This window comes from Octopus sinensis, linkage group LG18 (assembly GCF_006345805.1).
Source record: "Octopus sinensis linkage group LG18, ASM634580v1, whole genome shotgun sequence".
NCBI lineage: Eukaryota > Metazoa > Mollusca > Cephalopoda > Octopoda > Octopodidae > Octopus > Octopus sinensis.
The window spans coordinates 54,273,832-54,301,134 of NC_043014.1; the positions used below are offsets into that span (position 1 = coordinate 54,273,832).

General features: G+C 41.0%; 1 protein-coding gene across 1 annotated transcript in view; it reads right to left on the reverse strand.

The window, feature by feature from the left end:
- Positions 1-27,018, reverse strand: part of LOC115221566 — a 66,606-nt gene extending 39,588 nt beyond the window's left edge. The window contains exon 1 of the mRNA XM_029791768.2: positions 26,482-27,018. Within this exon, the coding sequence (XP_029647628.1) occupies positions 26,482-26,572 (91 nt within the window). The 5' untranslated portion in view covers positions 26,573-27,018. The remainder of the gene's footprint in view (positions 1-26,481) is intronic.
- Between the last annotated feature and the right edge of the window lie 285 nt (positions 27,019-27,303).

Sequence of the window (27,303 nt, forward strand, 5' to 3'; positions counted from 1 at the left end):
ATAGTTTTTGTCATCGCCTTTCCCCCCCCCCGTCTCACTCTCTCTCTCTCTCTTTCTCGCTCTCCCCCCTCTCCCTCTTCCAGCTGAAAACTCGTTTCACTCCTCAAACTGTCCCCCTCCTCCCCTTCGCCTCCTACCTCAAACACCGACATTTCAGAAAACCAGTGAAAACAAAACAAAACAGCTGAACACACGTTCAACCAAAGTAGGCCGGAGTCGTCGCTAACCTGATTTCCACCACCGCCGCCGCCACCGCCGAATGTTTTCCTTCCTTTAAAAGTGTGAAGTCATTTGGAATGCTGCCGAAATCAAACATTTTCACACTCAATGGAGAGCACTGTACTACAACAGCAACAACAACACCAACAATAGCAACAATAGCAACTGCTATACTACCAGACACTTAGGCTGAAATATTCGGGGAAGAACCATGATCAGTTAAAATGGACCCAGTACATAACTGGTATTTTATTTTATCGACTCGATCAAGGAAGAAAGATAGAGACGTTAACTACGGCGAGATTTCAGCCCCATAATTTAATACGGCAAAGCATTCTACCCGGAATAAAACCCTTCTGTCGGTGCTGCAATGACCAACCACCCGCTTCTGGATTCCGGGTGTTACGCAAACGTTTCAAATTACTACTTTTACCGATGATATTCTGTCTACTCTAGGCACAAACCCCGGAATTGGGGGGGGGGGCAATCGACTAGATCTACCCCAGTACGCAACTGGTACTTAATTTATCGACGCCAAAAGGATGAAAGGCAAAGTCGACCTCGGCGGAATTTGAACTCAGAACGCAGCGGCGGACGAAATACCACAAAGCATTTCGCCCGGCGTGTTAACGATTCTGCCAGCTCGCCGCCATAACGATAATATTATTAGAATTCTTTCTAAGTTAGGTGCAAGGATATCGATTTTGAGAGGAAGGGTGGGGCAGGGGGACAAGTCGATTACATCAACCTCAGTACATGACTGGTATTTCATTCCATCGACTCCCGAAACAACGAAAGGTAAAGCTGACCTCGGTGAGATTTCAATTAGTAATGCAAAGAGCCAGAGGAAATTCTGTAAACTATTTTGCAGACGTTCCAACGATTCTACGAGCTGAGCGCCCAGAAATGGTAATTTCTGATTCAAGCACAAGTCCAGTTTCGAGGAAGATGGGCGAAGCTGGTTATATTGACTCCAATATTTGACCAGTACATTATTTTATCGACCTCGAAGGGACGAAAGGCAGACCTTGGTAGGGTTTAGACCCTGAAAATAAAGAGCCGAGAAATATTGGGTTTCAAATGTTGGCACAAGGCCAGCAATTTCGAGGGACGGGGGAAAATGGATTACATCGACCCCAGTGTTCAACTGGTATTTATTTTACCGACTCCGAAAGAAGGAAAGGCAAAGTTGACTCCGGCGGAATCCGAACTTAGAACGTGAAGACGGACGAAATGCCGCGAAGCATTCCCTCCACCCCACCTTTTTTTTTTTTGTACTTCGGCCCGGATAATGTTAATAAATTGACGATGGGTCAAGCAGATGCCACAAATAAGTAAAATATGAGAATTATCTATTCAATATAACATCGGGTTATATCTTATTAAATTACACATGTATAGTTAGTATATCGTTGTTGCTAAGAGAGAAAAATGATTTTCTTGTACATAATATATCAAATTGGGTGGTCCTATTTCCCGGGTCTCGGGAACAAAAGGGAACCGCGAGTCAGTGTACAGTCATTCGGGATTCATTAATATGGTCACACGAAAAGCTTGGAATAAGAGAGAGAAAGATCCATTCGCGAGCCAGATATGCATTATGTCCCAAAGTTTGCTCAAGGACCGGTCAAAAAGCCCTTAATGAACAATAGGTTTGCCCGTCCCTGATTTAGCCATTCAGTGATGTAAACATCGCTATTTTTAAATCGAAAGACAGTCGAAATAATAAAGGAAGGAAAAAAAGTGAATGCTTTAAATAAACTCACCAACAAAATAAATGTCAGAGCCAAGCTAGTCGGACTGACTGTCTGTCCACTGTGAACAAGAAATAATCATTAAAACGTTGGTTGAGAGAAAGTTACCAGATATTGGGAACGATGCAAATAAGTCAGACAATGTTTTGCTGATAAAAATATCGGATTCTGTCTCGAGCTGTGTCCTGTGGTGAGGATGAGAGAAATAGCGGAGGCGGAGAGGAGAACTGTTATTAAAAGAGAACAATCAGAGGAAACTTGTGATCGCCAGAGTCGGAAAATAGTAACAGCAACAACAAAAAAAAAAAATGTTGAAACAATGGAATAAAATGTTATGTTGTCATGCAGACGAAGAAGAAGCCAAACGTTTCGAGGCGGCAGAAACATCCATCGAAAGACGAAAATACGAAGTGCTTTGGTAGGACAAATATAGTGGAGAGGAGAGCGGGGGGGGGGGGTAAATTATGATAATGAAGGATAAGGCATTAAGGGGGAGGGGGCAATGGAGAGATAACAAGTGGTAGGGGGAAGGGCAGCCCATAGGGTGGGGGAGTAAAATGAACTCGACCTCCAAACATTCCAGGGAGATAGATTTTGTTTAAAAGGTGGCCATTAGGAAATGTTGTGGTTTCGGGTTCGTTTCCAATGCACTGCACCTTGTGAGTCATCATCATCATCATCATCGCTTAATGTCCGTTCTCCATGCTGGGTTGGACCGTTTTGACAGGAACTGGCCAGCTGGGGGGGGGGGCTGTCCAGGCCCCAACTGTTTGTTGTGGCATGATCTCTACGGCCGGATGCTCTTCCTAACGCCAACCACTTTATTAGAGAAAGTGTGTTACGTAACACCGTCACCGAAACCGGAACTATGGAAGCCCATTGGGCCATTCTCTCTCTTTCTGTATGTATATATATATATATATATACACACACACACACACACACACAAACAAACGTGTATTCGTGTCTCACTGCTTCAGAGCCGGTGTAGGTTTGTTTACTTTCCGGTAAAACTAGTGGTTCGCCAAAAAAAGAACCGATAGAATAAGAAATAGATTTTGAATAATTATTGGAATCCTTCAGAGCAGTGCTCCAGCGTGACCGCGGTCCTATAACTAAAACAAGCAAAAGAACAATAGAAACTCCAGGTCTACCGCCACCACCACTACAACCAAATTCCACGAAAACTAATAAAGTACGGCTAAAACATTTGAGCGGCATAAAACGTTCCGTTTTAAGTTGTTTGTGAATTCTTTCTTTCATCGCGACCAGAACCTCGTCGGCAGGTTTTTTCATATACGAAAAGGAGGGGGTGGAATGGGTAATACCAAAAAGGGGGATGCAAGAACTGTTTGCGTTGTTTTGTGATTTGGAGAAGAAAAAGAATGGAATAAAAAAAAGATATTGAAGTTCATAGCAGAGAACAACCCGCGCTTCTTTTTTAATATATTCCGTTTTCATTTGTAAAAGAAAAAATCATGTCCACATCACAAAGAAGCAACACAAACAGTCCTTGCTTCCTTTTTAATATAACCAAACTCAAAAAGAAAAAGAAAAAGCAGTCCATATATCGCTTCTTATATTTGTATATATATATAGATGTGGGTGTATATGTATGTGTGTAGATGGATAGATAGATAGATAGATAGATAGATAGATAGATAGATAGATAGATAGATAGATAGATAGATAGATAGATGGATATAGATAAATATAGATAGATAGATAGATAGATAGATAGATAGATAGATAGATAGATAGATAGATAGATAGATAGATAGATAGATAGATAGATAGATAGATAGATAGTGTTTGTGACTTGAGATTCGTTTTAGTAACGAGTAAAGAAAAACAAACAGAAAAGCTTGCAAGGATGTCGCTGAAGATTTGACGCCGCTAAAATATATTTTAAACATAAACTAATTAATTGTCGGTGTCGGTGAAGGGAGTTGGTTACGAGGAACAAATAAATCTTTTCCTACAAAGAAACTCTAAATAACTAAATGATTGTCAAACAAAATGAAACCGACCGGAAGTGATGGATCTTAGGAACGGCTTTCCTTTTACACTTTTTTATTTTCTATGTCGTTAATCAGATTTTCTCATTTAATATACAAAGAAAAGAGAGAGAGGAAAACGGACAGAAACGCGATGGCGGGGAAGCAATTAAATTAAGAGTTTTGTTTTGCCTATAGTAACAACCTAAATGGTTGGCTTTATATCTTAATTAAAGTTTACCGTCAAGCTCAAACTGGCTTTCTAAAAAGAGAGCTGGTGGAATGGCCATTGATTGTTCAGTTGAAATAGTTTGATTAACGGGGAAGTAAAGGAGACGAGGAACCACCCGAATGATCAATAGGCCGTCACAAAGGAAAACAAAAGACGGAATGGTAAACAGTAAGAGAAAATGTAAATGGGTTTGTCATTAAGAGGAGTTTGGACAGTTTGGCTAAATTATACTGAAGTAACCACAAAGGGAGACGGCAGAGATGACCGGACGGAACAGTGTAATGATTGGATGAGCTGATATCTGACCGTTGGGCATAAATATCTACAGATGAAAAAAAGTTAGAGAAATACAAGCAAAATAGAAATAGGTGGGGTGGGGTGGGGGTGATCGATTTAATTTTATTTTTCTAATTTATTTCTTCAGGACGCTGAAACAGACAAAATGCTTAGCGGTAGTTCATCCAGGTCTTTACGTTTTGAGTTCAAATCCCGGCGAGGTCAACTCTACCCTTCATCTTCCAAGGTTGATAAAATAAAGTGCCAATCAAGTACTGGATCGATGTGACTAACAACTGCCCTAACCCTTGTGCAAAAACTAGAACTATTATAGGATTGGTAGAATGGTGTGAGCAACCTGTGTTTAAAGTTCACTTTTCAATGCTTGCATGACTCAGATGAAGTTGGTTGAGGCAGATTTTCTTCGGCCAAATGCCCTTCCTGTCGCCAAACCTCACCCCCTTGTTTCCAAGCAAGATATTTCCCCATGGTAGACTGTAACGGCGGTGATGCTCACTTATAACCATCGCAAGGTGTCAAACCAATGGTACACACACACACATGGCTGTAAAGGCTATAGAAGCTACATTTTAAGTACAGACAGACACCATACTGCCTTAAGAAGGCCGGGTAAAATCTGAAGCCGATTTGCCTGCAGACCGCCGAAAGGCTTCCAAAGTTGCTGACGCACGAGTCTGATAAGATGAGATCCCACACGCTGCACGTGACTTTGAGTCTCGCGATATTCTAAATCTCGAGTTAAAATGTCCTTTGACTCAGGACAACGCAGAAACCTCTTCGTGATCTCTCAACGCAGCTAAAACTAGCAGCCAAATCCTTCTCAAATCATGCTACTCTCTTAAATACAGCAGGACAGCTTGGTTAAAATCGCCCTAGATACGCTACATCTGAAAATAAGACGAGATTGTCAAGGCCGGAGTGTCATGGATCGTAGGTCAGCTTGATCGAGGGCAACATCAACAACTTTCTTCGACTTAACGGTCCCCAGTTGCCCAGAATCCCAGGTTTTCTACCAGTGAAAACAAAACGCTGCAACTTCCCATTTTTTCTTCTCCCAGACCCTATGACCCCTAAATTATCAATATGCAAGGGGGAAAAACATTTCTTTATCTTTTTTCAGCCTAATTACAAATAAGAGGATATGTTTGATGCCAAATATTAAACGTCCTTACATCTCATCTTTCACTGGTTTCCGTCAAGGGTTGTGTCCAGATTAAAGGACCACCTCCAAAGAGTTAAAGTCGATCATATTGAATCCAACACTTAGTTCGGTCTGGTATTATATTTATTGAGTAATTAAGTTACCTTATTGTATCAAAAACAAAAACATGCACACGAGTCTGGTTTCTTCATACCAAATCCCACCCACAAAACTATTGATTAAACCCAGAATCGCAGAGTTGAAAAGCGAGCTTCCCAACCGCTAAGCCATGCTTGCGTCTGTTTGTGAGTGTGTCTATAAATTATTCAAATTTCAATAATTCTACGACAATTGCCAGTTAGAAAATTGCCAGCCTGCAATAATAACGTTGTTGAAACCGTTAAAGCTTTGTCGAATCTGTTAATCTTTCTCATTTCCTTCTAATTAGGTGTTATTATTTGAAACGTCAACAATTATTAACAAATGCCATTCTAGGGTTAAATCAAAATGAACACATCTGCTCACGGGTAAAACCATTCTATTGACGAATTCTCATTCTCGTACGGTAGGGGGAAGTGATGAATAAATGTTTACCATTTTCAATAACTAAAAATAATGGTTTCTTACGTTGTCTGATTCCAAACGGGAAGAGAATGGAGAGGTATGAAAGAATTGTGGATAAGAAATTCCGTCCGTTCAGATGATTGTTTCAGTGCTACTTGCACTGGCGGCCAAGTGGCAATATCATCGAGAGTGTCCAAATTTCTTATGGCTCTGAGTTCAAATCCCGCTATGGTAATCTTTGCCTTGGATTCGGTAAATAAAGTACCAGTCAAGTATTGGAGTCAATTTCTTCTCTCTCTCTCTCTCTAATTTGACAACATTGAAGAGAGTAAAAGAGAAAAAAACCCAAAATGGTTCCAAACTACAGCCTCAGCAATTCTCTCCCAGGCACTCTTTGGACTCGGCGGGAAAAAAAAGGAATGTCATCTTATAAATAGCAATTAAAAGATTTTACAGAAAATATTTTTAAAATAGCCACAAAAAGGAAGAAGCTTTTATATGATCGCTCGATCCACTGGATGGAAATAGCTGCCAAATCTTCGACAAACCATTCTTTACTGTCTTAAAGGTGGGGGATCCAGAATGATGTAGTTTTCAATGAGTCATCAACCATCTAATCGGAAAGCTGTGGTTAAATGCAAACAGTCTGAGGAGGTCAGACCACAACAGAACAGCGGACAAAGTACACTGATGGGAATGCGAGGAAATCCTTAAATGGCCGATATGTCAGGATCCCAAGGAAGCGCAGTATATGAGACAATCCGTGGATTTCGAATATAAATTTAGAGACGTGAGGGACACCAGACAAAACGACAGCAACCTTACATAAAGACGGGATATGATCAAAACTTGAATGCTTTTGATCATAGTATTGCACATTCAGGACCGACCTGGGGTTAAACAACAACCCCTCACATAGATCCGTGTCGGGGAGTTTCTACCAACAAAATGTTTTGATTCGTGTAGTTATCCTGATATGCCCACCAAGAGCGAACATTTTGGACAGAGATAGGTAAATGATTCGTCTTTTACATTTTGATCATCTAAAACAGAAATGGCGAACCCTGTCAGTCATCGGTGAATTTTCAACCGCATTCAAGTTTGAAGATACCCAGAGACGAGGTACTATAGAGAGAGGGGAAAAAACTTGAAGCCTTAAGACCCAAAACAGTAATTTAAGATTCGTTATTTTTCTCAGCACAGATGAGTCTTCCGAGTTTTATATGCACTTTTAATATGCCCCAGGTGTAAATAAATGGTTCCCAAACCCCATCTAAAGGAATCATCACCATCATCATCGTCGTCGTCCTCGTCCGCTTTCCATGCTGATATGAATTAGCGTTTTAACAGGAACCAACGGATTGGAGAAGCATGTCTTGCTTCAGTGTCACAGTTTCGACACGATTTCTAAGGCTGGATGCTCTCGCTCATATCAACCACTTTACGGTGTTTTGAATGCAATTTTCGTGGCACCAGCACCAATGGAGTTATCTTGTAACTTGCAAGACTGAAGAAACCTTCGGCGACTGAGAGAGAGGATAGAAAATTGGATGAAGGTTTTGAGCAGACGAGAAGGGAGAGGGGCGCAAGAGCAGGACACTATTCGTGGAGGAAACTTATATAGTTACTTAAGTATTTTACATGAGTGGATGGGAGAGACTGGAGAGGGGCTCAAACAGGGGAAGTAAAAACGGCGATGATGAAGTACTAGTGCGTCCCGCTCGTAGTTCAAGAGAGGAAAAGATGAGAGTGAGACACAGAGGAATGAAGGAGAGGGGGGTGGGGTTAGAAAACAAGGGTAAACTATGCAGAGGGTTTGTTATAGAAAAAAACGCAATATAAATGACAATTATTAGGCTTCAACAGCAGTGAATGGATGGCGAAGGTTAAGATCTTGGTCCCCGGCGCCAAACAGATTATTGGTGCCTAAAGCAAAGAATGCTTCCAACTTATAAGCTTATGGAATCGGAGTTTATGCGGTTCTTTTTAGAGTGTTTAGTCTGACTGTGTCAATGTCCAGGCAGAGATGCTAACTCGAATTCTTGTTCGGAGGCGGGAATCTGAGCAGTTCAATGTCAAAATGGGCGTCAGGTAAGGCGGTGCGCTTGGTCATGCATTGTTTAATGTTTTCATCTGTGCGACGGAAAATCTGTCTGTGTGTGTATATTAGCTATTCAGCTTTTAAAGTTACATAAGTGACTCGAGAATCGAGAGCTTCGTGGTATTGTATTTATCAAACTGTGTGTGTGTCTGTGTGTGTTTTGTGCGTTCGTGCGCGAATGTATCAAAGAATTAGCGTGAAAACGGGGGCGGCTTCGCTTTATAGTTTCAATTCACTCTCTGCCAGAACCAGACATTGACTAGAGCCGACCAAATAATATAGTAACCATCCTCTTCAAATATGTGTAGCGAAAACGTCCACGAAAATGTGAAAATAATGAAAAAGAAAGCCAGCCGTGCCGGCCTATAATTAAACTGCGATCCAACAGTTTTGTTACGAGTTAAATTTGGAGAATGTTTTTGTTTTTAATTCTCTCGACAAAGTTCGATCGATAAAATATGCTTCTTCATCTGTCGTTCTGAATAAACCTACAAACTTGCCGTGGTATGATGATTATTATTGGAATGTGTGTGTGTGTGTGTGTGTGTGTGTGTGTGTGTGTGTGTGTGTGTGTGTGTTTTCACAAACAAAAAGCCAGTTTTGTTCGCCAGTTTCCTCTCCGTTTACAAAAGAAACCTTTAAAAGCTAAAACATTATAGAAGTGACTCATCGAAATAGTAACGGTTTTAAATAAAAATTCCTGGAATCAGCGGGGAAGGGGGAGACTGATTTAAAAGTGGCGGGGGCGGAGAATTTTTAACTAAATACAATGAGAAAGACAGACAGACAGACAGACAGGAAGGGAGAGAGACAGACAGACAGACGGGGAGGGTGGGAGAGAATAAAATTGCAATGATTAAACTTGGTAACCTTCGGTTGTAAAACACTGACAGAATATCGTTGTTCCAAGGTGACACCAAATCGTTATTATAAAAGACCACGCTTCTATATCGATTGGCTTCTGAAAAGGTTTTGGAATTTTGGAACATTCCTCGAAAAGTGTAAAGTTCCATGTTCCGTGTCTAGTCATACATCGTCTCAAATGATTTCATATCCTGAAGTCTTAACGATTTGAAATTCAATACCTAAACTATATACATATACATACACGCATACACACATACACACACATACATACATACATACATACATACATACATACATACAAACATACATACATACACACACACATACACACACACATACATACACACATACATACATACACACACACACATACATACATAAATACATACATACATACACACACACATACATACACACATACATACACACACATACATACATACAAACACATATATACACACACATACACACACACACACATACATACATACACACATACATACATACATACATACACACACACATACATACACACACACATACATACATACAAACACACACACACACATACATACATACATACAAACACACACACACATACATACATACATACATAAATATCCCGGATTCACCCGTATTGATAAACGTAAACCAGTGATTTGTTTGTTTTTGCTATGTCATGTCGTGTGTGTCTGTGTGTAACAAAATAAAACTTAGAAGACGTTTCAATCGAATTCCGTATGTGTCTACGGTGCCAAGGATTGTCTTCGGTGGCGGGGAGGGGGGGAACAGGATGCTGATGATGTTATCACGTGTGATTCTTGTGGAATCTTCCGGCTATGTGGTGCAGCAAATGGATTTGTTTCGGTGCAAAAAGTTAATCTGATTTTATCAAGTGAGTAGTAAACCAATTCTTTAAACGTCTGGCATCTTTAAAAGATGACCGTTGGACCACCTTTGAAAGGCTTTCAACCCCACCCCCAACCCCAATTAAGTAGGGGTCCATGTGTCATAAGGAACCTCCCTCCGACTCTGGCCTGGTTGCGTCTACTCATGTTCTCCCCATTGACAACGCGTGGGTAGCGTCTGTTGATACGACGGGAAAGTGAAAAGACATGGATTGACCCGAGATTTGAACCTACATCAAATCGCACACACTCGGTTTCGAACGAAGTCCCTACCAATATCCAGATGTTCAACTTTTTAAATAGTGAAATATTTCAAATAAAGAAAACATACGAATTCCTGTCTTTGTTATTGGTTGATTGTTAACCAATATTTGATAATTTTCTTCTCTGTTCAAAAATCGAAATATTTGCTGCAAGTGGCAACAAGAAAAATGCAAATTTTAACCCGTTTTGAAGGACCCTGCTTCAATTGCACTATTTGCATAATGTATGGCAAACTCAACACTTGAAGGGTGAGGGGAGACATAATCTATCTCTTTTGTTGCCTTAAGTACATGGGTTTGGCGGTAAAACATTTAAAATTCCAATAATACATTCGAGACGTGAATGGAATTGTAATAGAAGACAAGATAACTTTCTTCCACAAAGCGGCGAATGACCGGTGCTCTTTGACCAAAAATCCACCGAGTTTAGGCGTTCCATGTCAAAAATGTAATGAACCAGAAGTTGGCTGATCGGAGACTTATAATGAACGACCCTGGTGTTCAGAAATTATAATATAAAATGAATGACTTGACTATTTTTCCTGTGTACGATAGAAAGGGAGGCATACAAAGAATTATTAGTGAGTGGGGAGGAGAGATGCTGGATTTAGGATAGAAATGAGTCAGTGGAAAGGTCAGCGGATGTGAAAGATGCAGAAAGAAAAGAAAAAGTCGAGAGAGAAGCGAAAGAGTTATACGCTGACATTATAAACTGGAATTCATGATGGATGTGACGTCAGCCGGAGTTCATCTCATGAAATCTGACCCCAAACTGCCGAAATAAGCGTTCAATACAAACATGGATTAAATGAATACCAATTATCTCGTTGGGATTCGACGAATATTCATTCTTTGGTCTGGAGTTTCCTTCGTAGTCGCAGCAGAAGCGGGTTTCTTACAAACGCACCAGATTTACGGCTACTCTCAGAACTCATTTGGTCACCAACCCAGTGAGGGAGCCTCTACATGGTTTTTTCATAATACCCGCTAGAAATAGCAACCAAATTTCCCTCAAGTTATATCCTACCGTTTTCAATAAGGAAGGCGTGATATATGACCACCAAATGGTCATGGCTGGAATACCTTTGAGCATAGATCAGTCCGATTAGGGCTTGATAGGTTTATTAGCTCATAATATAAATCGACTCGAACTGGCAGAATCGTTAAAGTGTAGAAACAAAATGGCTGGCAGTAGTTGTTTCACTTCTTTTCACTCTGAATTCAAATCCCATCAGGATCAACTCAGTTTTTTAAATATTTTTTTAATTTTCCAGGATCAACAAAATAAGGCATCGGCCCAAGACGGTTGATTGGTGAAATGTCAAAGCGTTGCACGAGATGTCTCGCGGCATTTTATTCCATTTCTATGTATTTTGAGGTTTAAGGTGAGAGACTTAATTCGTCACCCAGTTTAACACCACCACCACCACCACCATCACCCGGTCCCTGAACGCGAAGTTCACTCTGTTGTAAGCATCCGGGTTCAGGCTCCGGTTCCAGGACATTCTCTCAACGTCTTATCACTTACGGAAGCTGCTCTACTCTCCATGACTAATCATGAAGCAGATAATAAACAAATAAGATTGGCGAATTCAAGGCTGGCTTCCTCCTATTTTAAGAGGTAAAATAAAAATGCCTGTGGTGTACGTCTGTACGTGTTTATATACACACACACACACACACACACACACACACACACACACATACTTACATACACCAGTCTATATGATAACATCGGATACTATCTAGACAGTACATATAATATCAGCAGATGTTATAAATAGTTATATCACCATTGTATAGATACAAATAAATACTTGTATCAGAGGAGAACACGCAGATAGCAATACATCAATAAATGTGATGAATAATGATGTCACGTCCATAACTGCAGTAAGATCAGTCAAGTATTCGTACCCCACATATACAGAGATCAAATCCCTCCGAGGTCAACTTAAATCTTCCTCCTTTGGGGATTGGTTTGGTGTGGCATGATCGATTAACTACTTGCCCGTTTATACGCCAGGGATCTATTCAATCGACAATACTCTCCCCTACTGGTCTGTGGTTTTCTGCCAGTGAAAGAAGAAATCGTCATCATGGCCAACGACGATTTCTAAGTCAGTCACGGGCAAACTGCGGTCCGTGGGGCCGCTGAACGGTATCCAAAACAAAAAATTACTTTGAGTGTTTTTAGTAATAAACACTTATGGCTATGTCTGTGCGGGCCGCTTCGCGAAATGGTTGCACAAGCCCCATCTATGTGATCGCCCAGGATGCTAGAAATAACAGCTGAGTGCTCTCTTAAACCACAACCAAACCCACTTAAAAAGAGACGGACGCATTGGACAGTGTAATCCTAGATAAAATATGCCTTAATAAAAGTCGGGATGGTCACCACTGGAGTCATCCTTAATCTTAAGCCTGTTCGATCAAGGTCGACGAGGGGCAAACATGGACGTTAGTTACTGCGTATTCGGATTCATTGGGCCTCAACAACATTTCTGGAATGGGATAAAATGCGGGAACTGGTCACTTCACCTGCTAGAAATATCAGCTTGATCTCTCTCGAATCACACCCAACAACTTACAAACGGGAAGGAGACATTGGAAGACACAGTCCTAGGTACACTATGCCTGGAAGAAGAAAATGGACGGGATAGTAATAACTGAAACGTCTTTGTTTAATGGTGTGCTTGATCAGGATTGACCTGGGGTTAAACAACAGACACAGACACGCGTGCATGAATATAATGTTTTATTTCTCATGTGATCATGCTGGAGCAATAAGGAAAAATTGTTGGTTTACAGAAGGAGAGCTCGAAGCTATCAAAAGACGGGTCGTGGAAAATAGCAGCAGAGATAACAATGAAAACAGAGTTCATACTAATAAGAGTAATCCCATAGCGCAGGAAAGGAGCAGTGGTAGTTTACTTGATGAGAGACATGTAGATGGTCTAAAAGAAGACGATGAAACTAAAGGTGGCATGACAGATGAACAAAAGGCAAACTACTACAGAATAAAGGCAAGACTACAGGAGAACGATAGCGATATTATTTCCAAAGTTAAGAAGGTTGATCGATGGAAATTGAACCAAGAAACGAAAAATGTCAATGAAATTCTGAAATAGATCAGAACAAACAACATCACAGCAACAAATAATTTGATCAAAGCAGCAAGCATTGTTATAGCAGAAAACGTGGTTGTTGATGTCAAGAAAAAGAAACATAATGTTAGTGACAATAGAAAAGATCCATGGTGGAAAAAAGAAGGAATCCAGGCAGGGTTAGACATGCTCTCGAAGGAAATCTCTGTGTTAGACCGAAAAGAGAAAGGGGAACTTAAAAGCGAGCAAAAATACAGGGCGCTGAAAAGGACGTATAATATTGAAAGAAAGGGGCTGAAAGCGGTAGTGGAGGAACTGAAACAGTGCCTCGTTGCAAAGAAAGCAAAGGTGGTAAGATACGACCAAAGAATGAAGGGTTACCACCAGAATAGGTTATTCAGAGTTGATCAGAAGAGATTCTAGAAAGACATAAATGGAGAGTGTACAGATGAAAAGTTGTTACCAGATAACATTGAAAGTCAAAGGTCTTGGAGTGACATCTGGAGCAAAGACAAGGAGCACAAGAAGGATGCTGAATGGTTGCAAGAACTGAAATAAACAGTGGTCTGTCCAAAACAGACAGAACTAGTAATTTCAGTTAAGGAAGTGAAGGAAATCAGCATAAAAATGAGCAACTGGAAGGCCCTGGGACCAGATGGAGTTCAAGGCTACTGGATCAAAAGATTTGGTGAATGTCATGCACGAATAGCTGCGCAACTCAACACTTGGTCAAATGCCGACCAAGGAATACCAGAGTGGTTGACATTGGGTAGGACAGTCCTGTGCCTGAAAAACATCGAAAAAGGCAACATGGTACACAATTACAGGCCGATATCCTGTTTGCCACTTATGTGAAAGTTATTGACTGGAATACTCGCGGAGTCAATGTACGAACATCTGGGGAAAAAATGGAGTCCTGCTACATGAGCGGAAGGGTTGCAAATGTAAGTGCAGAGATACCAAGGATCAACTCCTAATAGAGAAAACTGTACTTAGAGACTGCAAAAGGAGGAAAAGTAACTTAGCCATGTCATGGATCGATTATCGTAAGGCGTACAATATGATCCCACATTCTTGGATTATGGAGTGTATGAACCTATTTGGCATTGCATCGAATGTTGAGCGATTGTTGGTAAAAGTATGGCGAATTGGAGGACGGACCTGACAGCACACGGAAGAAGTTTAGGGACAGTAGAAATTAAGAGGGGCATCTTCCAAGGGGGTTGCCTGTCCCCACTGATCTTTATACTGTACTTGATACCACTAACAGTGATTCTGAGGAAAGCAAAAGCTGGGTTTGTATTCAAAAGCCGCCAGCAAAAAGTCAACCATTTGTTATTCATGGATGATCTCAAACTTCATGGTAAAGATGAAGCCCGAGTCAGTTCCGTCATTGATACGGTGCATACCTTTAGTGCTGATATCAGAATGGAGTTCAGACTGAGAAAGTGTGGTGTGTTAGTCTTGGAAAGAGGCAAAAATCAAATGTATGGACGGGCTAACGATACCGTCGGGGGAGGTTATGAAGCAGATAGAAGAGACGGGCTATAAGTACTTGGGGATATTGGAAATGGATAAATTGATGGAGAAAGAAATGACAGAAAAATTTAAGGTGGAGTAATTGCGTCCACTGAGACTGATCCTTAAGTCGAAATTAAATGGATGGAATAAGATTGAAGCTATCAACACCTTAGACAAGGAAGTTGCTAACTAGATATGGGTCACTTCACCCAAAACGTGACACAGACAGACTGTAAGTACCAAGAAAAAGAGGGAGGAAGAGGACTTATTGGATGCGAACACAGCATTAGAGCAGAAGAAAACAACATAGCATGGTATGTAAAAAATGCCATGGAACCGCTATTATTAGAAGTAGGAAGGTCAGGCTTGCGTAGGATGGAAGATTGCAAAGATAAAGCACTGTATAAGCAATTGAAAACGAATGAAACTGAAAATAGGTGGGTAAAGAAAAGAATGCATGGACAATTCAATAGGGATGTTGAAGATAAGACAGGCAGAAAAAAAAGATGGCTGTGGATGACTAAAAGTGATGTAAAATCGGAAACGAAGGCTCTAATCCCCCCCTCTCTCTCTCTCTGTGCATACACACACACACACACACACACACACACACAATATATATATATATATATATATATACACACACATTTATGTGTGTGTATGTGTGACGTTTGTATGTATGTGTGACAGTCGTTTAAGAATCTGTAAGTCAGAAAAAAATACGCACTCGTATATTTGTAAACAGAGAGGATATATTAATATTGAAACAATACAGTATTATCGATCTATATTTCAGCCAATCATATCAATCGGTTTCGCACCGGGCATTAAATAACCGGATATTAGATAACATTAGGGTTACGTAATACCACGTGCTCTGCAATCTCTAAAGAGCACGCAGTATTACTTAACCGTGCTGTTTTTTTTAATATATCCGGTTAATCAATATCCAGTGCGAAACCCATCGATATGATCGAAAGAAATCGATCTACAACACTGTATACTTCGATTAGTATACATACAGTATCCAAACAAATGACAATTAAAGGTTGTTTTTGGTTTCCTTCGAGCTCAATACTCAGTACCCAGCCATTTCTGGCAACCTACTTGTAACTGATCTATCTATCTATGTCGACCTCGGCGGAATTTGAACTCAATCCGTCTGTCGTTACGTTCTGAGTTCAAATCCTGCCGAGGTCGGCTTTGCCTTTCATCCTTTCGGGGTCGATTAAATAAAAGTACCAGGTTCGCACTGGGGTCGATCTGATCGACTTAATCCGTTTGTCTGTCCTTGTTTGTCCTTTCTATGTTTAGCCCCTTGTGGGCAATAAAGAAATATATATATATATATATATATATATATATATATATACACACACACACACACATACATACATACATACATGCATACATACACACACACACACACACATAGTTATATCTATCGGCGGTAGTAGTTTCGTGGGTCAAAACCGTTGCAGCTTACATAGCACTACATTATCTAATGTGATCTTCCTTTTTAAAAGAAAACTGTGTGGTTTGAATGCTATTTGACTGCTATTTCTAGCACGCGCAGTGAAACTTCGCCCACGTCTTTCAAGTACGATTGCGCTTTGCTTACCAAACCAGTGACTGAATCAAATACGTTACATACCTATAAACCAAATGATATTAAAGAATTTGTTTTTCTCAGCACAGATATGTCCCCTAACCCCTACCTACTCTCCCACGCGTTCTCAATTCCACATGCAACATGATCCTGGTACGAAAAGGGTCTCTCCGTCCCCCACTCCACCCACCCCCGCCTCACCCCATCGTTGACGTTATATGGTTCTTACGCTGGTTGTATAAAGCGTAGAGTTATGTGTCGAAAACACCTTCTTCACTCTTGACCTTGCTCTTCAGCACCGCCCACGCACACACACAATACATGTGTATCACATCCACATAGACCCACCGATTCTCGCATACGGACTCTCTTGTTAGTTGCGCCTCAAATCCCACCCCTGCCAGGAATAACAACTAAAATCTCCCTGTCAGAAACAGAAGTCAAATCTCCCTCAAATCACACGCTACAAGAAATAGCAGCCAAATCTCCCTCAAATCACGCCCTATCCAGAAATAGCAGCCAAATGTCCCTCAAATCACACACTGCCAGAAATAGCAGCCAATTCTCCCACAAATCACGCCCTGCCAGAAACAGCAGCCAAATCTCCCTCAAATCACGCCCTGTCCAGAAATAGCAGCCAAATCTCCCACAAATCACGCCCTGCTAGAAATAGCAGCCAATTCTCCTTCGAATCACACTACCAGAAATAACAACCGATTCTCCTTCGAATCATACCCTTTTATAAAAAAGTGAAGGTGTGAAGGACCCATTGGATTGGAAGATACAGTCCTAGATACTCGTAAAAACTTAGATGTTCAGAGGCGAAATGCCTCTGATTAGAGAACTGTTCAATCAGGAATGACCGGTGGTTAAAAAAAAATTAGAAATATATATTTGCATATAAATACGGAAATGTTTGAAACATCCTTTCCTGAATAATTCCCTCGAATAGAAATATATTCTTTTCTACTCTAGGCACAAGGTCCGAAATTTTGGGGGCCAGTCATTAGATCGACCCCAATATGCAACTGGTACTTAATTTATCGACCCCGAAAGGATGAAAGGCAAAGTCGACCTCGGCGGAATTTGAACACAGAACGTACCGGCAGACGAAATACCACTAAGCATTTCGCCCGTCGTGCTAACGATTCTGCCAACTCGCCGCCTTCTCGAATAGAAATATATTGAAACATGAAATATTTATCTAAAATGGAAACCGTTGGGGTTAGCCTCCCTTTTCTCTTCACACACACACACACACACAAAGTTTCTATGAAATCGTGGTCCTGAAATGTGATCCCTATTTACCCTAATATATACACACTTCAAACAGAGCTGACCTCCTTTGTGTTTTTGCGTCAACAAAGTAAAAACAGTGTGTTTTATATATACAATGTATTATGTGCACACGTGTGTGTGTATACACGCATACATACATACACACACACATATATATATATATATATATATATATATATATATATATATATATATATATATATATATATATATATATATATATATATATATACACCGCACACATTCCTTGTGATTTCGCTTAGGCACAAACGATATTAATAAACTCGGGTTAGAACTGAATAATGCTTCTGAATAAAGCATGAATCGAGTACAGAACGTAATGAGAAACGAAATAAAAGCCAAAGGGGGCGGGAAATTATGCAACAACCGGCATTGGCCGACAGCTGTTTCTGCTACAAGCAGCAGAGGACACTGAGTGCTCGTGTCTCACCTAATAGCTTCCATATATTCTGTCTGACATTTGATGATTGGAAACGTTAAAACTGGGCAGTAACGGTTGGCGAGGTGTTCAGCTTCCCGTAAATACAATAAAACTCTATATATCGTATTGAGCACTCTCTGTTCTTTTTGTTATTTGCACAGCACGCGTGTATAGAATGTAAACTTTGTCCGTAGACGCTGTATAAATACATAAATGTGCATAATTTGTAATCGGGTGGTGAGGTGACCTCATGGCATTGATTGCCCGACCATTTGGTAAACCATTACACATCACCGACCATCACACTCACCGCTTTCGCTCGACTTGCTAGAAATAGCAGTTAAAATAGCCATTAAATTACAACGATAAAATATGAGTCACACAAGATACTGTAGCTTATAGGGCACCCTCTTAAAAACGGGATTGGTCACCGATAGAACGAACACCTTTCGTAATGATTAGCTCAACCGGAGCTGGCTTTGGGCCTCAGGCTCCTCTCTCTTCTCATCGTCGACGTCATCGTCATCACTTCTACCACCACCACCATCATCATCATCATCATCATCGCTAGTCCCCCCACACACACATACATTCACCTTTAATGTCACGACTACCACCACCACCGCCATCATCATCATCGCTAGCCACACACGCACCTACCTTCATCGCCACGACTACCACCATCAACACAAGCCTCTACCACGGCTATCATTCACCACCATCACAGAGCCACCCGTTCTCGCTACACCCATCTTCATCACACACAAACACCACCACCACCAACCCATCGTGAGCCGTTTGATATATTACACATTTATTACTCGGCGCTCTTGAACCCCTTCCTATCCCAGCCATCCTATGTATTTAAAACCAGTCCAACTTCCAACCCCTGCCCACCCTGCACCCGCTCCCACCTCCACTCCTCAGTTCCCACACTTTGGTGTATATTTGACGAAAAGCGGTGTGTAAAATGTAAACAGTGTGTAGTGTACTTGCAGTTTGAAATACTTTCGAAAGATAACCTGTATACACTCGCGTTTATACATTCCTTCACGCGTGTATATGTGTGCATGTTTATCAATGTCTCTCTCTCTCACGAAAAATGCATTAAATACTAAAAAACGTACACATCAGACAAACACAGACGGATCCTAATTCTTCATCAGTTATCGACGGACACACTGACACACAGTTTCATGCCTTTAACACACACACACACTCACTCACACGTGCATAGAGCAGTTGAACTTTAATATACGTTCTGAGTTCAAATTCCACCGAGGTCGTCTTTGCCTTTCATCTTTTCGGGGGTCGATAAATTAAGAACCAATTGCGTGCTGGGATCGATCTAATCGACTGGACCACTCCTCCCCAAAAATTTCGGGCCTTGTGGCTAGAGTAGAAAAGAATATACGAGAGCCTGCAGAGATTTTGTTTACGAATCCCGACAGTGATTGTAAACACACATCGCCATGTGCAGATAGATTAGAGACCTGCAAAAACGTAACACTTTAGAAGCGAAGAGTGGCTGTGTGGTAAGTAGCTTGTTTACCAACCACATGGTTCTGGGTTCAGTCCCACTGCGTGGCACCTTGGGCAAGTGTCTTCTGCTATAGCCTCGGGCCGACCAAAGCCTTGTGAGTGGATTTGGTAGACGGAAACTGAAAAGAAGCCCGTCGTATATATATATATATATATAATATATATATATATATATATATATATATATGCGTGTGTGTGTTTGTGTGTCTGTGTGTCTGTGTTTGTCCCCCTAGCATTGCTTGACAACCGATGCTGGTGTGTTTATGTCCCCGTTACTTAGCGGTTCGGCAAAAAAAGAGACCGATAGAATAAGTACTGGGCTTACAAAAAGAATAAGTCCCGGGGTCGAGTTGCTCGATTAAAAGGCGGTGCTCCAGCATGGCCGCAGTCAAATGACTGAAACAAGTAAAAGAGTAAAAGAGAGAGAGAAGAGAGACAAATATACATCAACACTCGCTCGTACAAAGAAACATTCATACACACACACACACACACACGAAACCTACTCAAACAACAATATACTGGGGCGTAGCCATTATGTCAAAGTCCATACAAAACACAGAACGGCCAACAAAAGCCAATGAGAGGATCCTATATGTGGTTGCTCAGCCTGCTAGAAATTGTAGCCAAATTCACCTTAAATTGCACCCCACGGTCCTAAAAGAAAATGGACAACTATAGTCCCTGATACACAAAATGAAGTGATAGTCGTGGCTGGAATGTTTTCGATGACAGCTTTGATTGATCAAGGTTGGTCTGAGGTTAAACCACAGCAAATATTTTCCCACGCGTAAATCACTGCTTGTACGCGCGCGCAGGCACGAGGCCTCTACATGGCTGCAGAACATAACAGCCGAATATTCCTCAAATCACACCTTGACGTTTAAACAAAAAAAAAAAACAGAAAGGACATTAGCTCAACAACTTTTAGATACTTTGCATTTGAGAGATATACGAGATGGTCACGGCAGGCGTGACCAGGAAGATTTGGTTGCTATTTCTAGTAGCTTAAGTGGTCACATCAGAGACTCGGTTAATTGGGTCGGTGTATTTAGGCGGCTGTCGACAGCTGATTTCCGTCTCAAAGTTTACAAACCAGTAATTAGAATATTGATTACGCTGTTTATGTTTAGCAAAATTTGAAGTATTTATTCCATTAAAAAAAGCAGTAAGAAGTTTTCCTCCCAGCCACACATGGTTCTGGGTTCAGTCCCACTGCGTGTCACCTTGGACAAGTGTCTTCTATTACAGCCACGAGCAGTATCTCCCCTGGCTGCAGACCGAACCGACCTCAAAACAACGTCTGTTCACGTTCCTCTCTATACGGCAGTGGTTTTCAACCAGGGTTCCGCCAGTACAGTCCAGGGGTTCCGCAAGAAGTTACAAAACTGCTAAAATCGGCAGTAATTTTTAATTCTCCTGTGCAGATATGTGTGCTTAAGACAATTAAATTATTGCACAGGGGCTCCTCGAGCCAGTGGAATGTTTCCTTGGGGTTCCGCTCCAGCAAAAAAGTTTGAAAAGTACTGCTATACGGTAATGTTTTTAAGGGCCAAAGAACATCAGTCACTGTTTGTTATTCAACCAAAAGACCTGCAATTCTGAGAAGATGCCCGGAGACGGAGGTTACTCGATTAAATCGATCGAAACCAATATTTGACTGGTTCTTTATTTTATCGATAAAAGGCGCGTTAACGATTCAGCGAACCTGCTGCCCAGACGAACCATAGACAGGGCCACTATATATCCGTTCCACCTGCTAGAGATAGCAGCCGAATGTCCTTCGAATCCCACACTTTAGTTAGGGTAAGGGTTCCTTTGTCGTCCTCCTGTGCAATTCTTTACTCACATATTTAATAATGAAGTCCCAGATATACTATATAATTCTTTATTGCCCACAAGGGGCTAAACATAGAGGGGACAAACAGGGACAGACAAAGGGATTAAGTCGATTAGATCGACCCCAGTGCGTAATTGGTACTTTATTTACCGACCCGGCGAGATGGCAGAACCGTTAGCATGCCGGGCAAAATGCCTTGCGGTATTTCGTCTGTCGCTGCGTTCTGAGTTCAAATTCCGCCGAGGTCGACTTTGCCTTTCATCCTTTCGGGGTCGATAAATTAAGTACCAGTTAAGGCACTGGGGTCGATGTAATCGACTTAATACCTACGTCTGTCCTTGTTTGTCCCCTCTATGTTTGGCCCCTTGTGGGTAATACAGAAATAGGTACTTTATTTACCGACCCCGAAAGGATGAAAGGCAAAGTCGACCTCGGCGGAATTTGAACTCAGAACGTAACGGCAGACGAAATACTGCTTAGCATTTCGCCCGGCGTGCTAACGGTTCTGCCAGCTCGCCGCCTCTCCCAGATATACTATAGTCACAAGAGACGGGGTGGCTATAGCTAAAATGCTACAGGTGAGACTGATACGGTGAGATTAAGACAGGTGAGATTGATACGGGCGATGTCCAATTTGAACGTTTGTAAGTCAATGACAGCAGAAAGAACATCAGAGGGGTGGCGGTCCGGGAGGAAGGGGTGGATTAATGGGGTGGGAGTTGGTGGAGTTAGTATGGGAGGGGTCTACATGAATTTTGCGTATACCTACCCCACACACAAATTACCTATGTGCACACACGATACACTCATATATATTGTTATTCCTTTACTTGTTTCAGTCAGTTGACTGCGGCCATGCTGGAGCACCGCCTTTAGTCGAGACAAATCGACCCCACGACTTATTCTTTGTCAGCCTAGTACTTATTCTATCGGTCTCTTTTGCCGAACAGTTAAGTTACGGGGACGTAAAACACCCCACACACACATAGATAGGATGGGTTTCTTTCAGGTTCCGGCTACCAAATCCATTCACAAGTCTTTGGTCTGCCCAGGGCTATAGCAGAAGACACTTGCCCAAGGTGTCACGCACCACACAGCCACTCCTGCGCCTATATATATATATATATATATATATATATATATATATATACAGTTCAAATTTATATATATATAATCTTTTATTTGTTTCAGTCACTAAGACTATGGCCATGCTGGGGCACCGCCTTAAAGAGTCGAGTCGAACAAATCGATCACAGTACTTTTGGGTTTTAAGCCTGGTACATATTCTATGAGTCTCTTTTCTGCCGAACCGCTATGTAACGGGAATAACAAACAAACCAACGCCGGTTGTCAAGGGGTGAGGAAGGGACAAAATATGCACAAAGACAAACACACACACACGCATACATACGAGAAGACACAAAGTAAAGTACAAAATGAAAAGAAAACAGAACGAAGCTTCAGTTTTGCTTTATGTTTCTACATTTCGGGGTGAAGAGCCCTTCTTCAGGGCATTCGGAAAAGCGGTGGTTGGAAAAAGTTTGTTGCTCCCCAGGTACAACGTAAGAATCAAATTAATATATGTATGTATTCATCTCTAAAGAAATACAAGGCAAACGTGAGAGCAAGTTTTTGGGTGTATTTTAATGTGTGTGTGTGTGGTTTGATTTTACACGCACACAGTAAAATGAATTAAACATACTTATACACATTGTATACATGCATGTATGAATACACCGCGCACACACACACATATACATACATTCATTACATACATACATACATACATACATATATATATGTATAGAGGGAGAGTTTACGAACAAAACAAAAGACGAAGACAGGTGGTGTTCCAAAACAACACAGATGTATTAGTATAACGCTCATATATATATATATATATATATATATATATATATATATATATATATATATATATATATAATATATATATATATATATATATATATATATATAATGTATATACTTAGGTGCACACATACACATAAACATACGTATACTTAAAACGTTAAAACTACGTGAAGGTGGGCGTGCCTGAATAGACACTCACATAAACGTTTGTGTGTGTGAGTGTAAATGAGAAAGAACCAGGTCGTATGTTCATATTATGTAAGCACCAGTATTAACTCTGCGTATACGAATATCATACACCTCCCGTTTTTAATATACAGCGTGAGTACGTATGTACATATGCATGTATATATATATATAAATATATACATATTTGTGTGTGTTTATACATGTGAAATCTTCATAAATTATAGAATTGGAGCGAAAGCAAAGTTTTCCGCAAAGGAACTTATCGATTCCAGAACAATAATCCATTCTTCATCTTGGCATGTTTACCTTCGCGTTCATTTTGAGCGCGCGAAATTGACAAAGGGCTGAAGCGCTGTCGGTTGTTAAACGCGGGGTCGGAGCAGATCGACTCTGTTCAGGGGTCTCTTCAGAGTCGTGACTGCAGTGCAATCATCTGGACTGCATTATTTCTATGTGGATTCCTTGAAGGAAATTAGCCTCTTATTTCTAGCAAGTCATGCAACCACGCAGTCACATTTTTGTTGTTGTTGTTGTAGTAGTAGTAATAGCAGCAGTTGTAGAAGTTAAACCAAGTGAACTTGGGCAGGTACAACCTAAGAAGCAAATTAATTTGGTTGCAGGTGCAAATAAGGACCCAGGGACGAAGACAAATGCTCTTTACATGTGAGGGAGAGAGAGAGAGAAAGCGTGGTTGACACTAAAACTAAACTAAGGGGGAAAAAGGACACACACACACACAACACACCACACACATATATATATATTAATATATTATATATATATATATATATATATTGAGGGTGTACACATAGATGAAAAGGTATGCAACGCATAGTTTATTTGTTGGCAATAGAGGCGCTTCAATCGGCGCTACTCCGAGTTTCTGGCTTTTGTGCGATCGCTCAGGTAGCAAGGATTATGGATAGAAGCATATTTGCTTAGAGATATTACTAACAAATTTCATATTAAAGGTTTTATAGCAACAGGTATATGCATGTACGTGTGTGTGTGTGAAAGAAGAGAGAGAGAGTTACACTGAAATTCGGGGTGAGGGCAGGAGCTTCTTTGTAACCGCTCAATCTGCTAGAAATAACAAGGAAATCTCCCGAGAAAAAAAAATAGCGCACACCGTATTGATGTAGAGTAGTCCTTGCTAAACCATGTTTCGATAAACATATATAAAAAAAAAGATGGGACTGGCACAACTGGAACGCTTTTGATCTTCAATGATGTTCAACTGAGGCCGACCAAGAGTTTAAACAACAACAAGCGTAGAAGTAGTTCGTTACTTAATGAACTAATATTACATGTGCCGAACATTTTAAAGGTAAACTGGAAAACGGGGTTTTTTATGAAATAAATTGTCACATGAGTAAATGACAGCAAACATTTGGTGGTTTATTGCAATGATCGAGTCTATGGTCAGAGACATTCCCAAGGTGACCATCTCATCGTTTTTACAGGGCAGTACATCCAACACCACATTATAATCTTCTCTTTTTTTTAAGTAGGATATGATTTGGGTGGGATTATGGTGCATCTATCTATCTATCTGTGTCTGTCTCTCTCTCTCTCGATAAGCCTCTCTTTCTATCTCAGTCCGTATATGTCCGTCTACCTATCTATCTCTCTATCTGTCGGCCTGTATTTCTCTATCTCAGAGGGTGTATGCCAGTCTATCTGTATTTATATGCACTTATGTGTGTAGATATAATTGTATGGGAATTTTAGTCAACAGGTATATGTTTGCGCGTGTTTCCGTAATGTGAATAAGAAATATCAAACATATATATATCTCTTTAAAGTGCTTACGAGCTTCGAGAGAGAAGGAAATAGCAAAATACTGATGTCTACGGAGAAGTTGGAAGAGGTCAAACATTTAAGAAGTCTTGTTTGTGTCTTTGAGCTGATTAAAACTCGAAAATAGATCACCATATGAAACAACGGTGACAATAACAACAGCAATGACAACGTTGATGACAATAACAACGATGATAACGATGATAACGATGACAGAAGCGATGATGTTGCGTGGTTGTTAACGTTTAACCCCAGGTCAGATCTGACCGACCTAAACTAGACCAGAATTCATTACTGAAAGACGTGATCAGAGTGGGATTTGGGCTTTATTTCTAGCGGGTCCAATGACCACGTTTAGAGGCTCCGCTTCCCTATATTTATTTATATATTATTTTCATATGGTAGGGTTTGATTTAAGGAGGGATTTAGCTGCTATCGCTGCCTGGTCAAGCGACCACGCAGTGGTACATGAACGTGTGGAAACAGCCGTAGAAGTGCTTTGGCTATGATATACACGTACATTTATACACACACAAACATACATATATACATACATACACACACACACACACACATATATATATATATTTCTTTACTGCCCACAAGGGGCTAAACATAGAGGGGACAAACAAGGACAAAGGAATCACAATGACCTCAGTTGCAAAACTGGTACTTTATTTATCGACCCCGAAAGGATGAAAGGCAAAGTCGACCTCGGCGGAATATATATATATATATATACACATATAAACACACGTATGTACGGAGGTTTTAGTCAACAGGTACATAAATTATGTTTGCGCGTGTTTTTGTGATTCGAGTGAGGAATTTTTTTTTTTTGCCTGCTATTTCTAGCATGCTGGTTGTTGTTAGTTGATAAAAGTGTGAAATAAATGGAAGAAAAGGTAAAACTCTACCGTGTTTTTGGCACCGTTTGTCCGCAGAATTGGCACAGGAGGAATATCTGGCAGAAGAGCAGTTCGCTTTGGTAGCGTTAAAGAGCCGCATCGTTGAAGTGTCGACGGCCGACTTGGTTAGAAGCTGATGGCGGCGGCGGGGGGTGAGCCTTTTTGGTGGGGGTGAGCCTTTAGGTGGAGGGGTTTTTTAAGGGCGGCGATGGGGGACGATCTGTCGGTAGGGATCTGTGCGCGCGTGTGTGTGTGTTTGTGTTTTGTGTGGATGGTATCTATGTGTGTCTATGTCACGAACGACACGGCAGGGCAGTTTGTTATTGTACTACTGGAGATAGTAGTAGTAGTAGTGGTAGAGGTGGTGGTGGTGGTGGTGGTGGTGGTAGGTGACGGTTTGTTGTTGTTTTCGTGCTTCTTCTTGTTGTTGCTGTTAGTAGTAAGTAGTAAGACGGGTTGGTCACGGTCGTCGTTACAGCATGGGAGATTTGTTATTGTGCTGCTACTGATGTTAGTAAATAGAGTTGGAATGTTGGTGATGATGGTGGCGACGGCGGAGGTGGTGGTAGCAGTCGTGGTGGCGGCGGAGGCGGTGGTAGCAGTCGTGGTGGTGGCGGAGGTGGTGGTGGTGTTTGTGTTGTTGTTGTTTAGCACCAAATCAACCCCGATTCAGGGGAAAAGACCGCAAAAGAGAAAAAAAACCCATTTCAATTGTCACTATGTCGTCCCTTTTTTTTTTTTTAAGACTGCAAAACCCTACATTATTATTATTATGTCCTTTATTTAAGATATTAAGGGTTTGCGATTTGAGGGAGATCAAGCTGTTATTTC